General features: G+C 42.6%; 1 protein-coding gene and 1 non-coding gene across 3 annotated transcripts; one reads left to right on the top strand and one right to left on the bottom strand.

Moving 5' to 3' along the window:
* The first annotated feature begins 41 nt into the window (after positions 1-41).
* invs (inversin) lies at positions 42-21,354 on the top strand. Of its 2 annotated transcripts, none has more exons than XM_031299152.2 (19): positions 42-210; positions 818-923; positions 7,777-7,876; positions 8,869-9,032; positions 10,297-10,470; positions 11,089-11,256; positions 11,443-11,623; positions 12,444-12,553; positions 12,742-12,913; positions 13,724-13,879; positions 14,077-14,198; positions 14,507-14,614; positions 14,701-14,807; positions 14,908-15,117; positions 16,085-16,296; positions 16,538-17,126; positions 17,703-17,854; positions 20,675-20,761; positions 20,841-21,354. In XM_031299152.2, exons 2-19 carry the CDS (start codon positions 921-923, stop codon positions 20,954-20,956), a joined length of 2,931 nt encoding a protein of 976 aa, XP_031155012.1. In that variant the 5' UTR covers positions 42-210; positions 818-920; the 3' UTR covers positions 20,957-21,354. The 2 variants fall into 2 exon arrangements, with proteins under 2 accessions (XP_031155012.1, XP_031155010.1); XM_031299150.2 differs by having other exon boundaries at positions 8,866-9,032.
* trnat-ugu lies at positions 18,772-18,844 on the bottom strand. Its single transcript has one exon. It is a non-coding gene; the product is annotated as a tRNA-Thr (tRNA).
* Positions 21,355-21,426: the final 72 nt, after the last annotated feature.

Raw genomic sequence — 21,426 nt, 5'->3', positions numbered from 1 at the left:
TCCCGGTATTCGCTTGGCTTTGTGGGTAATGCCGTTTTTGAAACCGCCAAGCGGCTGACCTGAATGATGGAGAAAACTCCCATCATGGAGGTTTATTGCTTTACAATAGTAACGGGAGTTGTAGTGTTTTGTCATCCATACAGTGGCGATTCAACGGGACTGCTTGGAAGAAAACTTTCCTAACATTTTCATCTGAGAGGAAAGCAAACGGTAAATATAACACCGACGAAGGAGGAGTGGGAAGGTCACGTTAATAATATACAATAGCATTAACGTTATACTTAATGTATCTACTGTCACACATGTGTTAACTACTTCTGTAGTACGTTTATGAATAACGTTAACTGATTTCTCTTGAGCAGAGGGGAGTTGCATCATTATGCTTCACTTTTTGTAATACTCTGTTCGACATTTTTTCACCATCTAGCAATGCGTTTTGAACTTACTTTGTAGCACAAAACTTAGTTAGAAAACCCTTAGATAATCTGACGCAAAATACTTGCAAATATGTTACCTAAATCCAGCAAAGCTGTGTGTGCGTGTGTGTGTGTGTGTGTGTGTGTGTGTGTGTGTGTGTGTGCTGCTTAATCAAACACAGACTCCACAACTCAATAACAGAGACTATTACTTTATTATAATTATTATTGCACCTAATCAGATTAGATGAGAAGGCTGGTTAACACAAATAATATGTCATTCTGAGGCATCCCCCCTCTTCCTGTAATCAGTACAGTAGCAGTGTAATGCTGGCAGTTATTTGTGTGAACAGGTGGGCTTGGCTCAGTATGTGAGTGATCCTCTTTCTCTGCCCCTGCAGGAGCCAAGATCAGGGCAGGTAGGGGACCTGGACAGGCATCCACACCCACCAAGAATGCACTGAACTGAGAAACATCTGCTGAAGTGTCCCCCTTGATTCAGCTATGGTAAGAATCCAACACACATAGATCAGCTACCCATATTTAATTTAGGTTTATAAATCCCAGAAGAGTTTTATTTTCTGTAGTAATCGGGTGTATCTGTTGGTTGCTGTACTACCGGTTCATAATTCTCTCTCTAGAGTCAAGACCATTGAGACTATGTGGAACAAACCTAATTGTGTGTGATGAAACAGCCTAATTGTTAAGGAGATTAAGGTGGAATGTTGAATTGAATCCCAGCATTAATATTTTATGGGCTAAAGCTGTCCATAGGGGGTTCACAGTGTGTGAGCAACTCACAGATGGAGTCAGAGGAAGATTTCTCTCTTCCTGTCTGAATATCAGTCATGGAGAAGAAAGAGGAGCGTAATGTCTTTCTTAAATTGTTAATGCTGGGAAATAAGTACAAAATAGCAATATCACAATATACAGAAATGCTTCTTCCAGTATTGATATATATCACAAAATCTGCTGAGGTATGAAAAATCACTTGTTGAGTTGTATATACTGTCTTTGTTGCATTATACTATATGGTTATGTGAATTCAAACTGGAACAAATACTTGTTGTGCAATTCTCAAGTATTTCATTTTCATCATCATTCATCACTTTTACTCTTAATTTAGACAACAAACTTGTACAGCACAACTAAAAGTAAAATGAAAAACCCAGCCCTACTCTATGTGTTACTACTATAAGTTTACTGATATTTTACTTGCAGATGATTTAGTGTAAAGAATCTACTTAAGTCAAAGTAAAAAGCAGCCAAGTTTAAATTATTCCAACTAAAAGTTGCAGTTTGATAATGGATGTGATCTTTCCTATGTGGATAACAGTTCACAACTGGGTAGACATAAATAGAGGTATTTGACCATTAGTGATGTTTCTGGAATACTGACTTCTGAGCACATGAAAAAAGACAACAAGCTAATCTTTACATTTGAGAAGCCTTAACCAAAAACCCGGGCTTGTCTAATAATGACATTATTGATTAGAAATTGTCTTTTTTGTTCTTTGTAGATTGTCAAATTGAGGTACAGCATAATAATGTCTTCTTTTAGTGCTCCAGTCAAATCCGGCCTGTTGTTAGATATCAGAAGACAATTTGTAAATTTGAAACTTTTACTTTATTAACAGTCTGTGTTGTGTCTTGTACTCAACCTATGAGTAGTTATTTTGGTCCGTAACCCTATATGTATATTTTGTGAGCTAATCTTGTGTAAAGACAGTCCTATCGCACTACATGCAGCACACACCCATACCACTCTCATTGCACTCTGATTTCATCTGTCCCTCCTCTCCCTATTTTGCCCTCTCCTCCCTTTTCTGTTTTCTCCATTGCTTCCATTGATTTTTTTGTTTGTTTTTCCAGCTGATTATGTCCCTGTACTCTGATTCGCCAGTGGGCACATTGCTCTCTGAACTTTAATTGGACATTTAATTAGATCACAGTTTTAGTCCAATTAGACTTAGAGGTGTTGAAAAAAAGATATGGAGGGCTGAAGAGGATAAAGTCCCCAAGCTGGTCTCTGTCTCCCCTCCCCCTTCTTCATCTCTCCCCTCCTCTTCTCACTCTTTTTCTTCCTCTGTCTTTTTCTGTCCGCCTTGCCGACTCCTGAATTATAGGCCTAATGATTGATATTCAGTGAAATGAATGAAATCAAAGATAAAACAAATTAGTACTTATTTATTTCATATTCCCTCCCCATCACTTAAAATAGGGAAATACTGACTTGTGGCACAGACGCAGCTATTGTGGTGGCTTGACTGACAGCCAGTAATCCAGTTCTTGACAATCACATACCGGGGAGCTTTTTGAGTCCTCCAACTGGATTCACAGTTTGCGCTGCTCCTGCTGCATAGCATATAGTTAGACAGAAACATGACATCATTAAATTATATTGTTTTATATAATAATAACAGCTAACATTCAAACGTATGAATACACGCAAGTCATCTGAGTCATCATGCCTCAAGTCAAGTCTCAAGTTATTAACTTACAAGTCCAAGTTGAGTCTCAAGTCATTTATTTTTTGACAAGTCGCAAGTCATCATAACGGTGACTCGAGTCAACTGGAGTCCAAGTCACCAAGTCTCAAGTCCACATCTCCGAGCAAAGGTGTTTTGAGACAGATGTTATTAGTGCCTCTGATCAATCTCTAGCACCGCTCGACAGTCTGCCAGTCACAGCAGCATCGACCAGCCCACACACACACACACACACACACACACACACACACACACACACACACACACCACAAACATTAATGACATGCTGGGCAGAACACTATCGACTCAGTGTAGTTCTCCGGTATGATATCACTACACTTAATGAGACTAAGATAGGCCTCATTACCAGCAGCGCTCACTTAGATGCCAGTCAAATGCAGGTCTATTTGGCACCAGTTTTAGCTCCCCTATGGTTCCGCCCTCTTCCCCCTTTTGTTGTCATAGTTCTCACACAGAGCTCTGACTCAGAGCATAAACAAAACAGTGCCCCAGTGGGCCAAAAACACATGGGCACATGTAAACACACACCCAGACGTATGCGAATATGCACACACTTGCACTCAGGTGTAAGTCCTTGGAGGACACAAGTTAATCTCTGTGTCCCTCCAGCAGACACACACACACACACACACACACACACACACAAATCACCTCCCTGTCTGACTCCCACGTACCCTTCAACCTCAGGAGAAAGATAGAGAACCAGCCTGTACTGTTTTCCTTACTTTACACACCATACATCTTACACCTCAAATCTGCACCAGTGATTTGTGTGTGTGTTTCCTCTCTATACGTGTATATATGTGTGCATGTATAGATGGTGTGTGTGTGTGTGTGTGTGTGTGTGTGTGTGTGTGTGTGTGTGTGTGTGTGTGTGTGTGTCAACGACAGGCAGCAGGCAGGGGTGTTTTAGCTACAGGCTTCACTGCCTGACCCCCATGGCTGTGAGATTGACAGCTGTGGTCCCACCTAATTGCATTACTCTCCCAGGTGATTGGCTCACACCCTGGGGGCTCATTTGTCAGGATGCATTGTGGTAATGATGTAAATTAGCAGATCTGTGTGTCACTCAGCCTTCTAGCCCCCTGCTGATTGGCCCTGCTGTGCCCCAGGGCCCGGCCCCCAGCTTAGGAAGCCAGCTCATTGGTCCTTGGGGAACCAGGAAGTTCCCTAGAAATAGGGCCTTACAGATCGGGCATCCCTGTGGGTTGATATTATCCTTCCTCCCACCTCTTTACCTGTCAGTCAAAACTCAAGGACTGATCCCTGCAGCCTCTACACTGTTATCCTGAATTAGTTGACTTTACTAGAAATTTGCGTTGAAACCCGTTGCCTTAAACCGTTTAAGTTTTTACACAAGGTGAAACTTAACAGGTTAAGTTGTATTAACACAGAGCTGTAAGTTGATGCAGTATACAAATCAAGTTTACATTACTAGTCATTACTAAAAATCATTAGTAAACATAAATAATTTTTTTCTGGAGTCATGTTGTCTAAAATAAGTATGTTAAGTTAAACATGCAAAGAAACATTACAAATATAAAACATTAGGCCACTTATCACTACTAAAGACTAAATTTATATAAATATTGTTTTTTTTTCTTTATGACAATATGATTTTAAGAATGATGAATTCAATACATATGTTCCTACATAGCAGAAAGGAAAACAATCAACATAAAGCATTGACATGTTCCAGTGTACTACTGTGCTACATGGAATGATTCACTAAGGAGTCAGCGTTACTGATTTCCAATCTGTGTATATGCCACTTAACACTTTCTCGCTGCCCAGAAGCCATCAGTCCCCACCCGGGTCTCGGTCATGGTACAACAATAAATGTAGATAAACATGTACACTAAATCAACCATACAAAACTAAAACCCAGATAACATAAATGCGCACCCAAAACATTAACAGAACATTATTAAAACACACTTCAACTAGGACGGAAACCATTCAGAACATATATTTTTTCCCCATGAGCCTTTGCACTGCTTCAGCGCAGAACAGTTCAAATGACCCTGTCCCTCCCATATAGAAACTAAACATCCTTAGTTATCTCTGCTTGATAAGATCTGTGCACTGCATACTTAAGCTGATTATTACAAACAACTTATGTGATTTAGTAATGAATTTGGTTTTTAACAAAACATGAAAGAATAAGTAGTGACCACTGAAAAGTTTAATTACAACTAAATCTGTGTTTACAGTGTATCTCCTATCTGACACACACACACACACACACACACACACACACACACACACACACACACACACACACACACACACACACACACACACACACACACACACACACACACACACAGAGAGACATGTAGGTGGTATAGGTACCCTTAATAGCCACATGCTAAGACCCAAAAACACAATCTGTCATAACTGTGAAGATACTTATATAAAAAGTGTGTGTGTGTTGTCTAGAATTGAAATAAAGGCCACAGGCGCAGGCTTTGTTCCCCACTGCTTACCCAGCATGCCTTAGCTGTGTCCTCTATCAAAAGCTGACACCTTCACAGTGACAGACAGCTAGAGAAACAAATAGACAAACACACTGTTCACACACACACACACACACACACACACACACACACACACACCCTTTGACTCTCTGGTTTCTTTGCCTGTCTGTCTCAATGGCATCAATTGAAGTGTTAGTTATTATTACTACGCGTCCGATGTGTGTTTGTGTGTGTAAGGAGGCAGCAATGTGTATTACAGCACTCCTGTAGTGTTGCTGAAAGGTTTTGTGGGAGTTTTTGGATTCTTTGTTAAACTCACTGCGGTTATATGAGGCCGAATATGAATAAAGCCTAAATAATGTCAGCATCAGCATGAATCAATACTCATACAGATGCACAATCACTTGGTCTGCACCTCAGCCCGTGATCAATAGTTGACTCTGAGTTATTGTCTTCATATTAACAAGTGGAGTGCTCCCTGAGGAACACGTATGAATGGCTAAATGAGACCACTTGAAACCTCTCAACAGGACCTGGTGTTGTTTTTACACCCTCTTTTGTTTGATTTCAGACACTGCATCGCAAAAGCCTTTTTAGCCAAATTTGGATGCACTGTAGGAGTTTCTAAAACACTCAGGTCCTTATGAAACTCTAATTGCCTGCTTTTGGCAATATGAATGTCCCTCGCATAGATTCAAGTATCAACTTGTGTACCTCATGTCAGTGTTTGGCCAAATTATGATTTTTTTTTTCAGAATCTAAGATTATTCATAAATCAATTCGTATTTTTTGTGGCAGCTGGGGGCTTTCATATTGACTCAAAAAATGCAGAAAAAATATCAAAATAAGTCAACAGAAGTAAAGCAAAAGTTAAGAATGAGCTCTTGTCAAGATTGAAAAGAAGTACGGTGAATATCAGTCCTCTGTGTAAGAGGATGTTAACATCAGAATCATGATATTACTCTCTCTGAAAGTGTGGCCATGTCACCTCTGCCATTTCTGCATGTGTTAGATATTAGTGTTTGCAGACTGCGCGTGTGTATGTGCGCATGCACGCGCATTACTGACTGAGTAATCATTGTAAATTAGAGATGTTTAGAGATGGTTGTGGTTGATTTTAGTAAAGCCCCTGTAAAAACTCTCACGGAAAATAACTTCCCATGACGTGGCACATGTGCTCAAAGACACACACACCGACGCTCACACACACCTTTTATGTGCAGCTACCATCCTTCTTTACGTGCACACAGACTTACTTTGCAGTAAATGTATTAACTAACCTGTATTAAGTCTCCATCACTACTTGGCAGAGCGTGAGAAAGCAGCAAGCATGATGGGTAATTGCCATGCTGCACGCAGTGTCTACAGGAGAACACTTTATGAGGTGATTTTGGGGGGGGGGGGATAAAATAGAAGGGAGGAGGACACTGGAGTATTCCCTCCTCCCTTCAGATCCTTCAATTTTCTTACCACGAGTTTAAACAGTTTTCAAAACTGTGACCGAAGTAATCAGCCTGCCTATACTTTATCAATATTTCCTATAAATTCCTATTTTATAAAACTGATAGTAGTGAATCAGATCTGTTTGTGTGCCCGATGAAAATGTCTTGGAGAAATCTCAGATTGTGGCATGAGTTTATGCCTCCAGCGTTTGTGTGTTTAGGGGCAATAATTGATTTCTGTGTTGTGCCCCGCAGGGCTTGTCCCACATCTCTAAACCCACACACACATGCATGCATGCACACACACACAAACACACACACACAGCAAGGCATGCTGCAGTATTAATGAGACATGAATAAGACATGAAGAGAGACCCCCCCTCTTACATGCTCACACAGGGTCTCCCCCTGCCCAGCTGCTTCCTGTCTGCAGATTACCCAGCTTTCACTGGGCTCTGGTTAAGTGGGGCCAGGAAGAGATTTAGCCCCCTCAGCAGGAGCAGACACACATACACTCACAAGCGCACACATACAAGCATGCGCACACACTCCCTACTGTAAGCAAACATCGGAAAGTATCTGTAAACAGGCCTTTAGGTGTTTGTTATCTGCCTGAAATATAACTATTGGGCAACATTTTAAATGGTGTCTGTGGATGTGAGAGTTAAGTAATATTTCTTTCAATTTTTGTTTTTTTGTGGGGACTGGGAGTGTTTTCAAAATTTCCATTAGCAGTAGCCATTTAAACATGGCTTATTATGGAATTATGCGTGTGATTATGTCCAGTTGTGGGGTGTGTTTAGGGCTAAATGAATGTTAAGGAAGCAGTCTAGACTCCGCTTAATGTCACTGTATTAAACAGCTGAGTGTTTGTTCATGCAGGTTGAATTATTCCTTCTTGGTTACCTTCCATATGTTTGTGTTGCAGTCCTCAGCGACGTCCAGCCCAGGACCTGCATCTTTGGGCTCGCAGGTTCATGCTGCAGCTGTCAATGGAGATAAAAGCGCCCTCCTTAAACTCATCACAGGTAGGCAATCAGCTTCTAAACATATTACAGGTTTATTCACTACATAAACTGCATCACATAGGGCACACAGAGCCATCAAGACACCCCAATCTCACAGGGTTCAACTCACATTAATGAGTAGTAATATGTTGCTTTATTCATTTCTATAAGAAACATTTCTTTGCATTTGCCACATCTGTAGAAAGGTCAGAGTGCAGGGACAGCTGCAGCAGCTGGCAGGAGTTTAGGGTTTTGCATAGAGAGATTACAGCAGAGCAGGTGCTCATCAGCATGGAAGCTGGAACCGTGGTCCTGCTAAAAGGATGGTCCACCCTTCTGCGAAGGTGCTGACATTATGTGGACTATAAGCCATGTTGATATTTAATCTTGATAATGCAGAAAAAGAGTCTTGCTCAGGCATAGAATAGAAATGTCCAGCAAAAAATATATGAAGAGGGAGCGCCTGGGTAGCTTGCCTGGTAGAGTGTGTGCCCCATGTACAGAGGCTCAGTCCTCACTGCAGCGGCCACAGGTTCAATTCCAACCTGTGGCCCTTTTCTGCATGTAAATCCCCCTCTCTCTCCCCCCTTTCATGTTTAAGCCGTCCTATCAAATAAAGGCCTATAAATGCCAAAACAACAATCTTTAAAAAAATATATATATATATGTATAGGAAGAGCATCAATTGATCATTGCAAATTATTTTACTCTTCGCAAGGAGGTGACCTGGTCCTCCAGGTTATCAGTGTTACAGTATTTCCTTATGGCTTCCAGGCTCTCCAAATAAATAGAGAAACGTGGAAGTGGAATTCCTATTAAACACAAGCAGTAAAAGGCTGCATTTTAAGTACAAGGAGTTGCCTTTTAAAAATAGTTTATAACATATTCTATCACAAGCCACATAATTATACTTTGTAAATTCAACGCACATTGACCCGAATCTTGGTCTCTAGTAGGGCTTACCCTCTGACTTTAACCTTCAACTTTGCTTTGTGTGTATGTGTATGTAGCAGAGCCCTCGCTGCGGGACCGTGAGGACCAGTTTGGCCGGACCCCTTTGATGTACTGTGTGCTGGCTGACCGCCTGGATTGTGCAGAGATTCTGTTGAAGGCCGGAGCCTCGGTCAACAAGACCGACCACAGCCAGCGCACCGCTCTGCACCTTGCCGCACAGAAGGTTTGGACATCCACAAATATACACACAGACATACACTGGAGCACACGCATGGCTATGGCATAAAGTTGACAGTTAATTCACAAGAATTGATAAGTGGATGGATTTATAAAGATGGAATGAATGCGAAGACTAAGATTTAATGGATTTAATGAATATTTAATGGCAAATAGAGTAATTGTGACAGTCCATAAGCTCGAGTGGGAAGCCAGTGCCCCCTAGTGGCTGTAATTATAACTTTAGGATTTATAGTCCTGTCACACAAACAGTGTAGCTATGAGTTTCACTTACACTTAACGTCTTATAAATTTGAGAATTATTCTACATTTAGAAAGTCCTGTTTCACAGCATTTTGACCACCAAAACAACCGAAACGAGAAGAGATTCATGTTATCTTCACTGCAGTCTAGACTGAGGCAGTCAGCGGAGACAATAATAATGAGACAGGGTGGTCTGTTGTCTCTCGCAGGATGTGGCAGGGGAACAGTGGGATGTGGGACTAATAATATCTCTTTACAACTCATTTATTTATTGGGGCCTTCTTTTATGACCGTACTGATACAGGATCATCATATCATTGAAGAAAGAGAGGAGGTAATTAGGGTCTGTCTAATAGCTGTGTGTGTGTGTGTGTGTGTGTGTGTGTGTGTGTGTGTGTGTGTGTGTGTGTGTGTGTGTGTGTGTGTGTTGGGGGATGCTAGTGATAGGAAGCCCTGTCTCTTTGACATCTGATCAATAAACGGCTGAGACAGGGAGAGAGGCCAGGGATTACCGATCTAATTGGACTGAGAATAGGGAGGACGGGAACACACACACACACACACACACACACACACTCAGAGTCTAGATGCATGCTCACACACAAGATAGATCTGTCAGACTGTGGTCACAGGATGGCAAATATACAAAACACACTCACATGTGTACATGGTCATGCCCACATGGACACACATACCCTGTCGTCCAGCGACAGCTGTTGCACAATACATCACCCGACGGCCCAGTGGTGAGAGACCAAAATTGAGGATGATGATGATGTGGAGGGGACGACAGGCAGAGAGCCACTGTTTACTGTTTAACAGCTCATCACAGATGTTGAACAGAGAGGCAGGAGGAGGGAAGATGGATGGCCTATGGATTGAACCAGACACAGCTCAAAGCCTGGGCAGTGTCTGTGAGTGGGAGTGTGTGTGTCATTGCTGCTCGTTCATGACTAATATTGAGGAGCATTGGCGATTTCTGAGCAAATTTTGCTTGTGTGTCGCAGGGGAATGTGCGTTTCCTGAAGCTGCTGCTGTCCAGGCGTGCTAACTGGCTGCAGAAAGATTTAGAGGAGATGACCCCACTCCACCTGGCCACCCGACACCCCTCCCCAAAAGCCCTCGCCCTGCTGCTTAAACACATCGGACCTGGAGAGGTTGACACACAAGACAAGAACAAGGTACTACAGTACAGATACACACAAATACGTTGTTGGAAGATGGTTTGTCTTCACAACTGTCCATAGTTTGTCCTCAGTCAGGAAGCAGCCAGTCTGGGCGTCTGACAGAGATAACTGACAGACTGACAAAAGTTTGTTAGAAGCAGCAGGAATTTGAGGTCATTACACACATAAACACTGAGAGGCTTGCTCACACAGCAGTGAACAATTTAACAATCTGTGTCTTTGTCCTGTGTTCTGATGATAAGACCACAAACACAGTGTCCTTTGTCTGTTGGAGCTGATGTGTATCTGACATCAGTAGTTAGTTTTGTAATAATCCAATATGCATCATCGTGTCAGATGACAGTGGTTTCAGCAAATCTCAAAATAGCTTACTAACCGTCATGACGGCAGTATCTAAAGAACAATCTCAACGCAATACTAGATCTTCAATAAGAGCTTTGTGTAACATGTTGCCCTCATATTTTCTGTCAAAGTGGAATCATTTCTTTTTAACGTAAATGAAAACCTCAAACCTGGTGTTACAACAGCCCCCTCTGTTTTGAAATCCATTCATTATCTTTGGCTCTTCCTTTTCATCTCTCTCTCTCTCTCTCTCACTCTTTCTCTGTGCAGCAAACCGCTCTCCACTGGTCGGCGTTTTATAACCGACCAGAACATGTCCGCCTTCTGATCAAGCACGATTCCAACATTGGCATCCCAGACAGCGAGGGCAAGATCCCTCTGCACTGGGCAGCGCACAGTCAGGAACCCAGCGCCACACAAACTGTCCGCTGTATACTGGTACAAACTATTGTGCACATACACATGCTCTCAAGATAATCTGTCATCATCATCATCTATCCTCACCCGTCAGTCCGTGTGTGTGTGTGTGTGTGTGTGTGTGTGTGTGTGTGTGTGTGTGTGTGTGTGTGTGTGTGTGTGTGTGTGTGTGTGTGTGTGTGTGTGTGTGTGTGTGTGTGTGAGAAGGAAGTAGCTCCCACTGAGTCCCTGTTGAACTGGCAGGACTATGAGGGGCGGACGCCCCTACACTTTGCCGTTGCCGACGGTAACGAAGCAGTGGTAGAGGTGCTGACGTCTTACGAGGGCTGTAATGTGACAGCTTATGATAACCTCTTCAGAACACCGCTGCACTGGGCAGCTCTGCTTGGTGAGTGAACAGGATCCACTGCAGCCTGAATGCCAGCTACACGTCATGACATGAGAGATTTCAGGATACGTGGAAATTATGACCACTTTCCACAAAACATTTTTATACTGTTCAACTGAATCAAAGCCAACATTAACTAGTAATTTCCTGTGTGATAAGAAAATGTTTTATTTAGTTTTAGCCACACTAGCAGTGTGTCTCTTGGTGATGTCAATGTTTGTTGGTCTGTTGGTCCACCACTTTGGTCCAAACTAAAATATCTCAACAACTATCAGGTGAATTGGCGTACAGACATTCATGGTCCCCAGAGGATGATTCATACTGACTTTGATTATCCTTTTGATGACTTTTCCTCTGGTGCCAGGTGACATTCCCATCTGCCTCAGCTGTACTTAGTGCTAATTAGCAAATGTTAGCATGCTAACGCACTAAACTAAGATGGTGAACATGGTAAACATAATACCTGCTTAACATTAGCATATTAGCATTTTCCGTGAGTATATCAGCATGCTGACATTAGCATTTAGCTCAAAGCTCTGCTGTGCCAAAGTGCAGCCTCAGAGAGCTGCTAGCATAGCTTTGGACCCTTGTTTTTTTGGGTTTATGGTTCCTACAACCTGTTTGTGTAACACCATACAAAGACAAATACAGTGATAAATACTTGTGTAAATAGTGACCGTTGATTTATGTTGACTTGATGTGTTTTTTTTGCTTTTCTGTTAATAGTTTTGTAAAGTAAACTGTAGGAGAATATAGTTGAGCAGTGGCTCCAGCTCCTAACTGTCAACACACATCCCACTAATGTACACATGTTTTTCAGGCCATGCCAGAATCGTCCACCTGCTATTGGAGAGAAACACATCAGGCACTATTCCCTCAGACAGCCAAGGAGCAACACCCCTGCATTATGGTGCTCAGAGCAACAATGCTGTGAGTCACATACACTTACATACAAAGCTGGGGAACCCACTGAGTCAGCATCATGCACCTTTCTCTAAAACACAATATTGCTGATATTGAAATAAAGCTGTCTCATTCTGTATGTTCAGTATCCTTCTATAGTCCCAATGAACTAAACTGCACAAAAATGGTTGTTTTCTTTCTGTGTGTGTCTGCAGGAGACAGTAGGTGTGTTTCTATCCCACCCGTCTGTGAAGGATGAACCCGATCTGGAGGGGAGGACAGCCTTCATGTGGGCCGCTGGGAAGGGCAGTGATGATGTCATCTGCACCATGCTGGCCCTCACCCCTCACATTGACATCAACATGGCCGACAAGTACGGAGGCACCGGTGAGCACCTGAGAAACAAGAGGAGCAACTGAGTCTCCTTAACTGCTTTGACCCACACTCCCATTCTTCCCCCACCTCTCGCTCTTTTCCCGGGCATGGCGACATAAACGCTCTGGTCATGATACTGTACACAAAAACACACACACTTTTATTAACTAAGCCTGCTGCTTGTTTTAGGCTAGGGGTGATGATGTCACAGGGAATTTCCCCCAAGGTGCTAGAGAGACTGCGAAACTGAGGGAGAGAGGGAATTGATACTGTCAGCAAAATGAGTGTGAGCCCGCTGAATAGACTCCCACCACTGCCTGCTCTGTCCTCTGACACACACACAAACGCTTATTGCCATGCTCTGACCCCCGAGGCTGTATGGACGTATAATCTCCATGGCGATAGCCCCTCTGCTCAGCCAGGCGGTCATTGTTTATGCATGCATAACATGCAATGGTTGAGTCATCCTAATGAGACGGTGTGAAGGGCAGTGGAGCTGACTGGTGCCCAGATCACTTTCATGCACTTGACTCTAGTCTGTGCTGTCTGGGGACTGGAGAGAGGGGACAGGAGGGCTAGCCACCAAGACAAGAGGCTCAAGTTCATTGCTCCTCATTAAATTTCTTAGTCTGTTTAACTGGCCATTGACCAGGCTTTAGCCACAGCCTAGAGAGGAGCCGCAGTCAAGGGATGAATGAAGAAAAAGGCAGACGAGGGAGGAGCAGTTGTCCTGAGGGTGTTCACTGTCCAGTTAGATTCAGGACCACTTATCTCAGGGAAAAAAAATGTTCTGTGTTTCTGTATGTGTGTTTTTTCACACAGCACTTCATGCGGCCTCGCTGTCAGGCCATGTGAGCACAGTGAAGTTGCTGTTGGAGAGGGGAGCGATGGTCGACTCTCTGGATGTGATGAAACACGCGCCGCTGTTTCGGGCTTGCGAGATGGGACACAGAGATGTCATACTCACACTCATCAAAGGTTGGTGTAATTGGTACATACTGTATGTGCAAGCATCCAAATTATCTCATTTTCTGTTCCACTGTGTTCTGAGTATTCATCTTTACCTTACTATTCTAGAGTCATGGCAATATTAAAGTCCATGATTATTCAAGAGTTGCACACAATAAGTCTCTAAGTGCGTCACCTCAACTGAAATGTAAATGTAATGAATAAAGGTTCTGCACGTGTGGACCTGGTAGACGTAGATGGTCACACCGCTCTGCATTGGGCAGCTCTGGGAGGGAATGCTGAGGTCTGCCAGATACTGATGGAGAATGGGATTAGTCCCAATGTACAGGTATGAATGCACACACCCGCAATATACACAAAACCTTCAGGATCTATAAATCCCTGTTCAGTACTCATTACTCACATTTACCACTACGAGGATTGTAGATTTATCTCCCATTAATTGCAATCAAAATCAGTTGGACAGCTGAAGTGGCATGTCCAGAATGAATCAAAGGATACATGTGGAAATTAACCACACTCTACTGCACTGCTTCATGAGCAGGGAGTATAAAATCCGGATCAACCTCATGAATCCTAAGCTACTCTTTTAATTGCCCTGCACCTGACCGTTAATGTTTGACTTCTCCTGGGCAGGACCAGGCAGGACGGACTCCTCTGCAGTGTGCTGCTTATGGCGGCTACATCACCTGCATGGCTGTTCTCATGGAGAACAATGCTGATCCAAACTTACAGGACAAGGAGGTAAAAATCTACTCATACACGTGAGCTATGTTGAGCTTTTGGACACAACTAAAATTGTAATGGGTGCTGTTTTTATGGTTTCCCAGGGGCGGACCGCTCTCCACTGGTCATGTAACAATGGTTACCTGGACGCTGTGAAACTGCTGCTGGGCTACAATGCCTTTCCTAATCACATGGAGCACACTGAAGAGAGGTGAGAACAGAGCCTGTCAAGATGGAGGAACTGGAGATGAGGAGAGGGGGGGGGGGGAGGGGGGAAATATATGAATGACACTGGTGTTTGTGTCGTGCAGGTACACCCCTCTGGACTACGCTCTGCTGGGGGGGCACAGTGAGGTGACTCAGTTCATGCTGGAGCACGGCGCTCTGTCCATAGCAGCCATCCAGGACATCGCTGCTTCCTCCATCCAGGCTGTCTACAAGGGCTACACCGTCCGCAAGGCCTTCAAGGAGAGAAAGCAGCTCCTCATGAGGCATGAGCAGTTGCGCAAGGATGCAGCCAAGTGAGAGCTGATCACACGCATATACACACTTTCAAATTTGTGTGCATAGACATATTGAGCCACTCATACTACAGCCTTCGTCGTTGTTTCTATTGCTTCATGATGCTCATACTTGTTGTCTGACTCTCAAAACCATCCCTCACATGATACCTTTTGAGTTTAAAAATAACATGCATCGTGTCAATCCTCCTGTTTCTGTCTTCATTATCTGTCTCTGTCTTCTTCTCACCCAGACAGGAACAGTCACACTCTCTCCATATCTATCTTTCTATCTGTCGTCTATGCACACACATACGTCTTCCCCCTGTCTCTCTCTTCTGGTTTGTTCTCCTTTTGTCATTTGCTCACCAGTCTCACCTTTATTCTGAATGCTTCTGAGAGGCAAGTTTGTTTTTAAAAGGCACATTAACTTTAACTTTATTATTTCAAGCAGGCAGTATTATTGAGATATAAGTCTTTGATGAGATGTTTTTCTTATAAAATAATCAAAATATCTTGCCTTTTATCAGCTTTTTTTCCTGATTAATGACCAAACTGTGACCAAAGGTTTTATTGTTGCACAACTTAAAAACTATCTTTGAACAGGAGGGGTACCTGGTATTGTCTTGACGTGAACCAGAGTTGCAGTTTTGCCTGTGTGGTCAATTTTTATCTATACGTATATACTTGATGGTAAAATAATGCAGCTAAAATATATGAGAATTTGATGTAAACACAATGTTTAAACAGCTTAGAATTTTAAATTAGATGATGAGTGGACATTATATATAATGATGTGCATTAACCCAAATATGTCAGTGTCACCATATCCCACACAGAAATAAAATAAAATCCCTTTTAAAACGAATATCCAAATATTTAAAAGAAACTCTAAACATTCATTTTCCACTTGGCTGTTCATGTGGCGAATTTCAGACAAAACTATAAGCTACCACCATTAAATCAGACCGCTTTTCTTGTTGTTCAGGAAGCGAGAGGAAGAACAGCGGAGAAGAGAAGCTGTGCGGAAAGTTTCTGTGGCCACTGCAGAAAAACGGAGGGTCCCTTTGGTGAGAACAGAGCAAGAAAAGCTCTCCTTAGTGAACATTATAGAGGACTTATCCATGAATGACTCAGTGGTGGAAACAAAGAAATCATCCAAAGCTGAACGCGCTAAAAGCAAAGAGGAGAGACTCAAAGGTACAAATGTGCAGAAATTCTTTTTCTGAAAAAAATTCTTAAAGTTTCTTCGATGGAACTTGAATATCGTAGGTTGACCGTTATGATATGGTGTTTATTGTTCATCACTACAGTAATTCAGAGTATCTAGATCATTTGCATAAGGTGTGATATTGATTATACAAAATTACATATATGAATGCTCAAAACTCCAAGATACTTGTACAACTCGTGTTTAAATTTTCTCTCACCACCCCACCAGCCCACAAGAGCAGATCTTCCAGAAGAAGTAAAGCAGCTGAACCACATGTGGTTCCTGGTGCTTCGAGCCGAGACTGTCATGTGAGCTGTGACCCTGTGCCTGGTGCTCTCCAGACCACCAGGCTGATGGAACTTCTCTCTCCTGCCAGCTGCAGCCAGCCACCCAGCTTCAAACCCAGACCCCCCTCTATGCCTAAAATCAGGGAACGACCTCCGTCAAGCACATGCATTCCTTTCACAAGCATCGCAGTGACGGACCAAACTGACACTATTACCAGAGAATGCGTCCCTCTAAAAAAGAGAGACGCTCACATGACTGTGCAGACTGCCCCCAGCAAAACCGATGCTCACACAGCTCATCAAAAGCAGAGGAACCTCAAGGAGCAGACTTCAGAAAAGGCCGCCACCAAAGAACAAACTCACAGTCCGTCATTAAGAAGCAGTTCATCTTTAGACCACAAAAGCCCTTCGAGAAAGACTCAGTCTGCCACACATGCACCCATCTCAACACGCACGCACATGGAACACAACAAAGAGCAGCGCAGGAGGTGGAACGAGGCTGCACGCATTATCCAGGGAGCATGGCGAAGGTGAGTTTACATGTGTGCGCTTGTGTTTGTCAGTAGCTGAAGCCTCTCTGGCTGTGGGAGATTGGCAGTGCCATGTGGTGCCCACATGTGCCCTCTCCCACATACATGCCAACCCGTTCTCATCTCTCCTGTAACTCCCCCCGATGTTCGGTCTGGATACAATCAACACTTGAGCAGTGGGGGGGAGAGCGTGGGAGATGGGTGAGAGAAGGAGGCAGGGGACAGACGGGCTATAATCTAGAGCTTTCATACTGGTTTAACAAGAGGCTAAAAGTTCAGCCGTGCTGCTCTAATAGCTACCAGCAGCTTCTCTTTGCTTTTCTCTCTCTTACACACTCTGTGTTGCTCTTAGAGGTTGCCAGTCCGCCGCAGGAGGCCCTCTGTTTCCATTCAGCTTCACAATTAAATTCTGTATGTGCTGCCTATTAACTGCCTTAAATCAACTTTGTTTACTTTGTTTATGCTTAGTGAGTATTAGTGTGAGGACTTGCCAGCTTTTAGACCTTTGAACACAGTCTGAATTTTTTTATTGAACAGCGTGCACATGAATGTGCTTGCATGAATGTGCGTCTGCAGGTTCCACACACACAGACGGAGAGAGGTACAGGCCCGCGAGGAGGTGGAGTCAAGTGATTCAAACCACACCCACAACAGGAAGAAGATGGAAATCCGAGCTCAACCCACCAACCTGTCAGCGAGTAAGAGCTCAGTGCTACAAAGTATCTATGGTGAGATCATTGCTTTTTTGCCTTACACACACTCCGCCCCAAAAAAGGATGCAGTGTCACCTATATATATATATATATATATATATATATATATGTATATGTATATATGACATATATATATATATATCAGAATTTCTGATTCTGATTCTATATATATATATATATGACTATATATATATATATAGTCCATATATATATAAACAAACAAGCATTACCTCTATATATATATATATATATATATATATATATATATATAGTCCATATATATATAAACAAACAAGCATTACCTCTATATATATATATATATAGACTGTCATTGTTGTCCAAAAACTATTAAAAAAACATATTAATGAGCCCAACTGGGTGACATGTTGCATCTTTACAATTAACACAGGCACTGTTTATTTTGAGTAAATCCCACATTTGCCATCCTGCTGACATACATTAAATACTCGCTTATGGACCAAATTCGCAACTGAACGTAGTCCCCAACAAATGCACCATTTACTTCTGTTTAAATAACGAGTTTAAATGAAACTATGTATTTGTGACCTATTTGCAAAGATTTACGTCCTTAGTGGGAACAAATGGTCTTTGAGCTGAGCGCCACAGACAGGGTAAGGACGTCAGAAACTACTGGGAAATATAACAACATATATCACAAGTTACCAAGAAACTGTTTTTTTAAGATCTCTGACGTGATCAACTTCAAACATGAATGAAGATTATTCCATTGTACTGCAGCAGAATAAAATAATTTAGAATAAACTCAAAACAGTATTAAATCTATTGAACTACCTCTTGTGAAATCCCTGTCTTTAAATCGGTGACAAGTAGTTCCCTTAATAAACTGGAATTTCTTTTGATAATTTAGGTGTTTGTTTGTGACTGCCAAGGATAAAAAATGAACAATATGAAGGCCCTAGTGAGAATTGAACTCACGACCCCTGGTTTACAAGACCAGTGCTCTAACCACTGAGCTATAGAGCCTTCTTTAGTATGGAAATATCAGATCAGAATTATGAAGGCTACACCCTGGACAATCATGGGTGTGGGACCTGATGAGCAACAAGTTACAGGAGTGTCCTGAGCTGTGTCATGCAACACCAGCTGATTGAATGCAGAAACTGTTCACATGATGTGAATGTTTATTTTTATTTTTTTAATGAAACTATATATTTGTGACCCACTTGTAAAGATGTACATCCTCAGTGGGAACAAATGGTCTTGGAGCCAAGTGCCACAGACAGGATAATGATATTGGAAAGCACTGGGAAATGCACTGTGGCCTCAGGTATTTTCATGGGATATATTGATTATAACACAACTAATGAATATCAACCTTAAATACTTTAAATGATAAACCACCTGTGAATCACTTGTGTCTGAAAACAGCTGCTGCACTGCTCTCTATAGGCTGAAACTTTCAAGCATGCTGTATGTCAGTGATGTCAAAGCCTGTATTGGTTAGTGTGTGGGCAGATGTGCAGCATTCTCTTAAGTTGCAACCTTTAGAGAGCAGTGCAACAGCAGTAGTTTTCTAAGCCACATTTGAATCTATAGCTCTTGAATACATGGAAACCCCACATTGTAAACAGAAGAAACTCAGAATCAGGATGGTTGTCATACCAGTGTAGAACATGCTGTAAGTGACAAACTCTGGGAACAGGAACCTGTGTATATGTCTGGGTGATGCTTTAATCCACATACCAGGGCAGTATCAGCCTGGTGTCCTGTGTGGAACCTCTGGGAGGGTTTCGCCCCACAGACAGGCCTGACCTTCATCACACATCACCAGGTGATGATTGGAGAACGGGCAGAAACCTTGCTGCGGCAAAACATACAAGCATACAGGTCGTCACCGCTTACAGACAGACCGATAGACCCTCCTGACGTGGTTTTTCCCCTCCCCTTTCTCACCTCACCTCCCTCTCTCTCTCTCTCTCTCTCTTTCTCCCCTTCTCGCTCCCTGACAGTCCTGGCACTGTGAAAAGTTCAGAGCTGTCAGGGGGAATGTCAGACGACGGCGTAAAGCTATCAGCTAAACACACACACACACATGCACACACACGATCCGACACGGTGCCACACACACATTCATGAGACTATTTTTTTTCCCACTTGCACTTGACAGACATTTGAAACATAACTTTAGGTCACACTGCTCTGTTAATCACCATAAACCATTTTTAAAATTGCTTTTTATTTTTTTATCTCAAATTTATTCATATCTGTTCATCTATCTGTGAATAGCGTTGAATTAAAAATGCATTGAGAGAAAATGAATTTTTGCATCCCAGATAAAAAAAAAACTATACATGTCAAATAAATAATTGCTGTGTGCAAGCTTGATTGATTTGTTGATCCTCTGCACTGGAGTGCAAACGTTGCACGTTAAAAACACAATAAAGTTGAATTAGTTATTCAATTGTGCTCCTTCAACACATCCGACAATAAGGTACCTCTTCTGGAACCTGTGTGTGTGTGTTTAGCCTGTGATAATTAGTTGATACACTGGGAGTTTTTTTAACAGTTTAGGTGTTAGTTTGTGACCATTAACTATTTAAAAACATGTTAAGGCCCTAGTGAGGTTTGATCTCACGGCTCCTGGTTTGTAAGACCAGTGCTCTAACCATAGAGCCATTGTCTAGTAAAATGACAACAAACAACTATGGGTGTGGGACCTGACTAGCTCAACATTTTACAGATGTGTCCTGAGCTATGGTATGTGGCATTAGCTGATTGAATGCAGAAACTGTTCACATGACTGCAAATCTAAATGAAGATATCATCCAATCATTTTTCTTTACTGTCCATTAGGCAACTCTATGGCCAGACGAGGGCGTTCCCTTCGGGGCTCTCAGTCCCAACTGCTCCTGGACATACCTTTACGCACCCAGAGCCAATGTAAGTGAACACACATACACTAGCATGCAGTTTTAATAAAGAAGTCTCTACAAGGTAATTTTATGTGCTTATTCTACAGTGAGCACTATTGACTGTGTGCACCTGACTGAGGCCATGAATCAAGCCAAGCAGTACTCGTACCACCTGAGACCACATAGTGCTGGACAGGGGACCAGAGGCCGGGCAAAACATTGAAGCCACACACACACACACACACACACACACACACACACACACACACACACACACACACACACCTAATGTTCTTTGATGTTTTCTCAGCTGGCTGGCAGCATTACCTCTATAGAATTACTTTACACATTGTTCACTCAATGGGCCAAGCTTTCTAAAATTAAGCCATATGACATCAGAGCCATGACCTCACAGGGTGGGGTTAAGTCTACAGAAATGGTGTGTGTAACAGATAACCTTTCATCCTTTGTGGAAGGAACGAATACACACCCCATCTCCCTCGTTCTTGCACACACACTGAGATAACCTTTCCTCCTGTTGTGGAGAAAGAGGCAGTCTATCAACAGCCGGTCATACAGATAGCCCACCTGCAGCCATGCACGCACACACGCACACACACACACACACACACACACACACACACACACACACACACACACACACCTCTAAGTGCTTTCCCTCTCAAGATAAAG

The sequence above is a fragment of the Sander lucioperca genome, chromosome 10 (genome assembly GCF_008315115.2).
Source record: "Sander lucioperca isolate FBNREF2018 chromosome 10, SLUC_FBN_1.2, whole genome shotgun sequence".
In the NCBI taxonomy this organism is placed as follows: domain Eukaryota; kingdom Metazoa; phylum Chordata; class Actinopteri; order Perciformes; family Percidae; genus Sander; species Sander lucioperca.
Note: the sequence above shows the minus strand (reverse complement) of the source record. Positions and strands in the feature narration are given on the sequence as shown.

Coding starts and splice junctions, on each gene's coding strand:
- invs (XM_031299150.2), top strand. Junction 16,297..16,537: donor CAAAGAGGAGAGACTCAAAG/GTACAAATGTGC, acceptor CCACCCCACCAG/CCCACAAGAGCAGATCTTCC. Junction 20,762..20,840: donor TTTACGCACCCAGAGCCAAT/GTAAGTGAACAC, acceptor CTTATTCTACAG/TGAGCACTATTGACTGTGTG.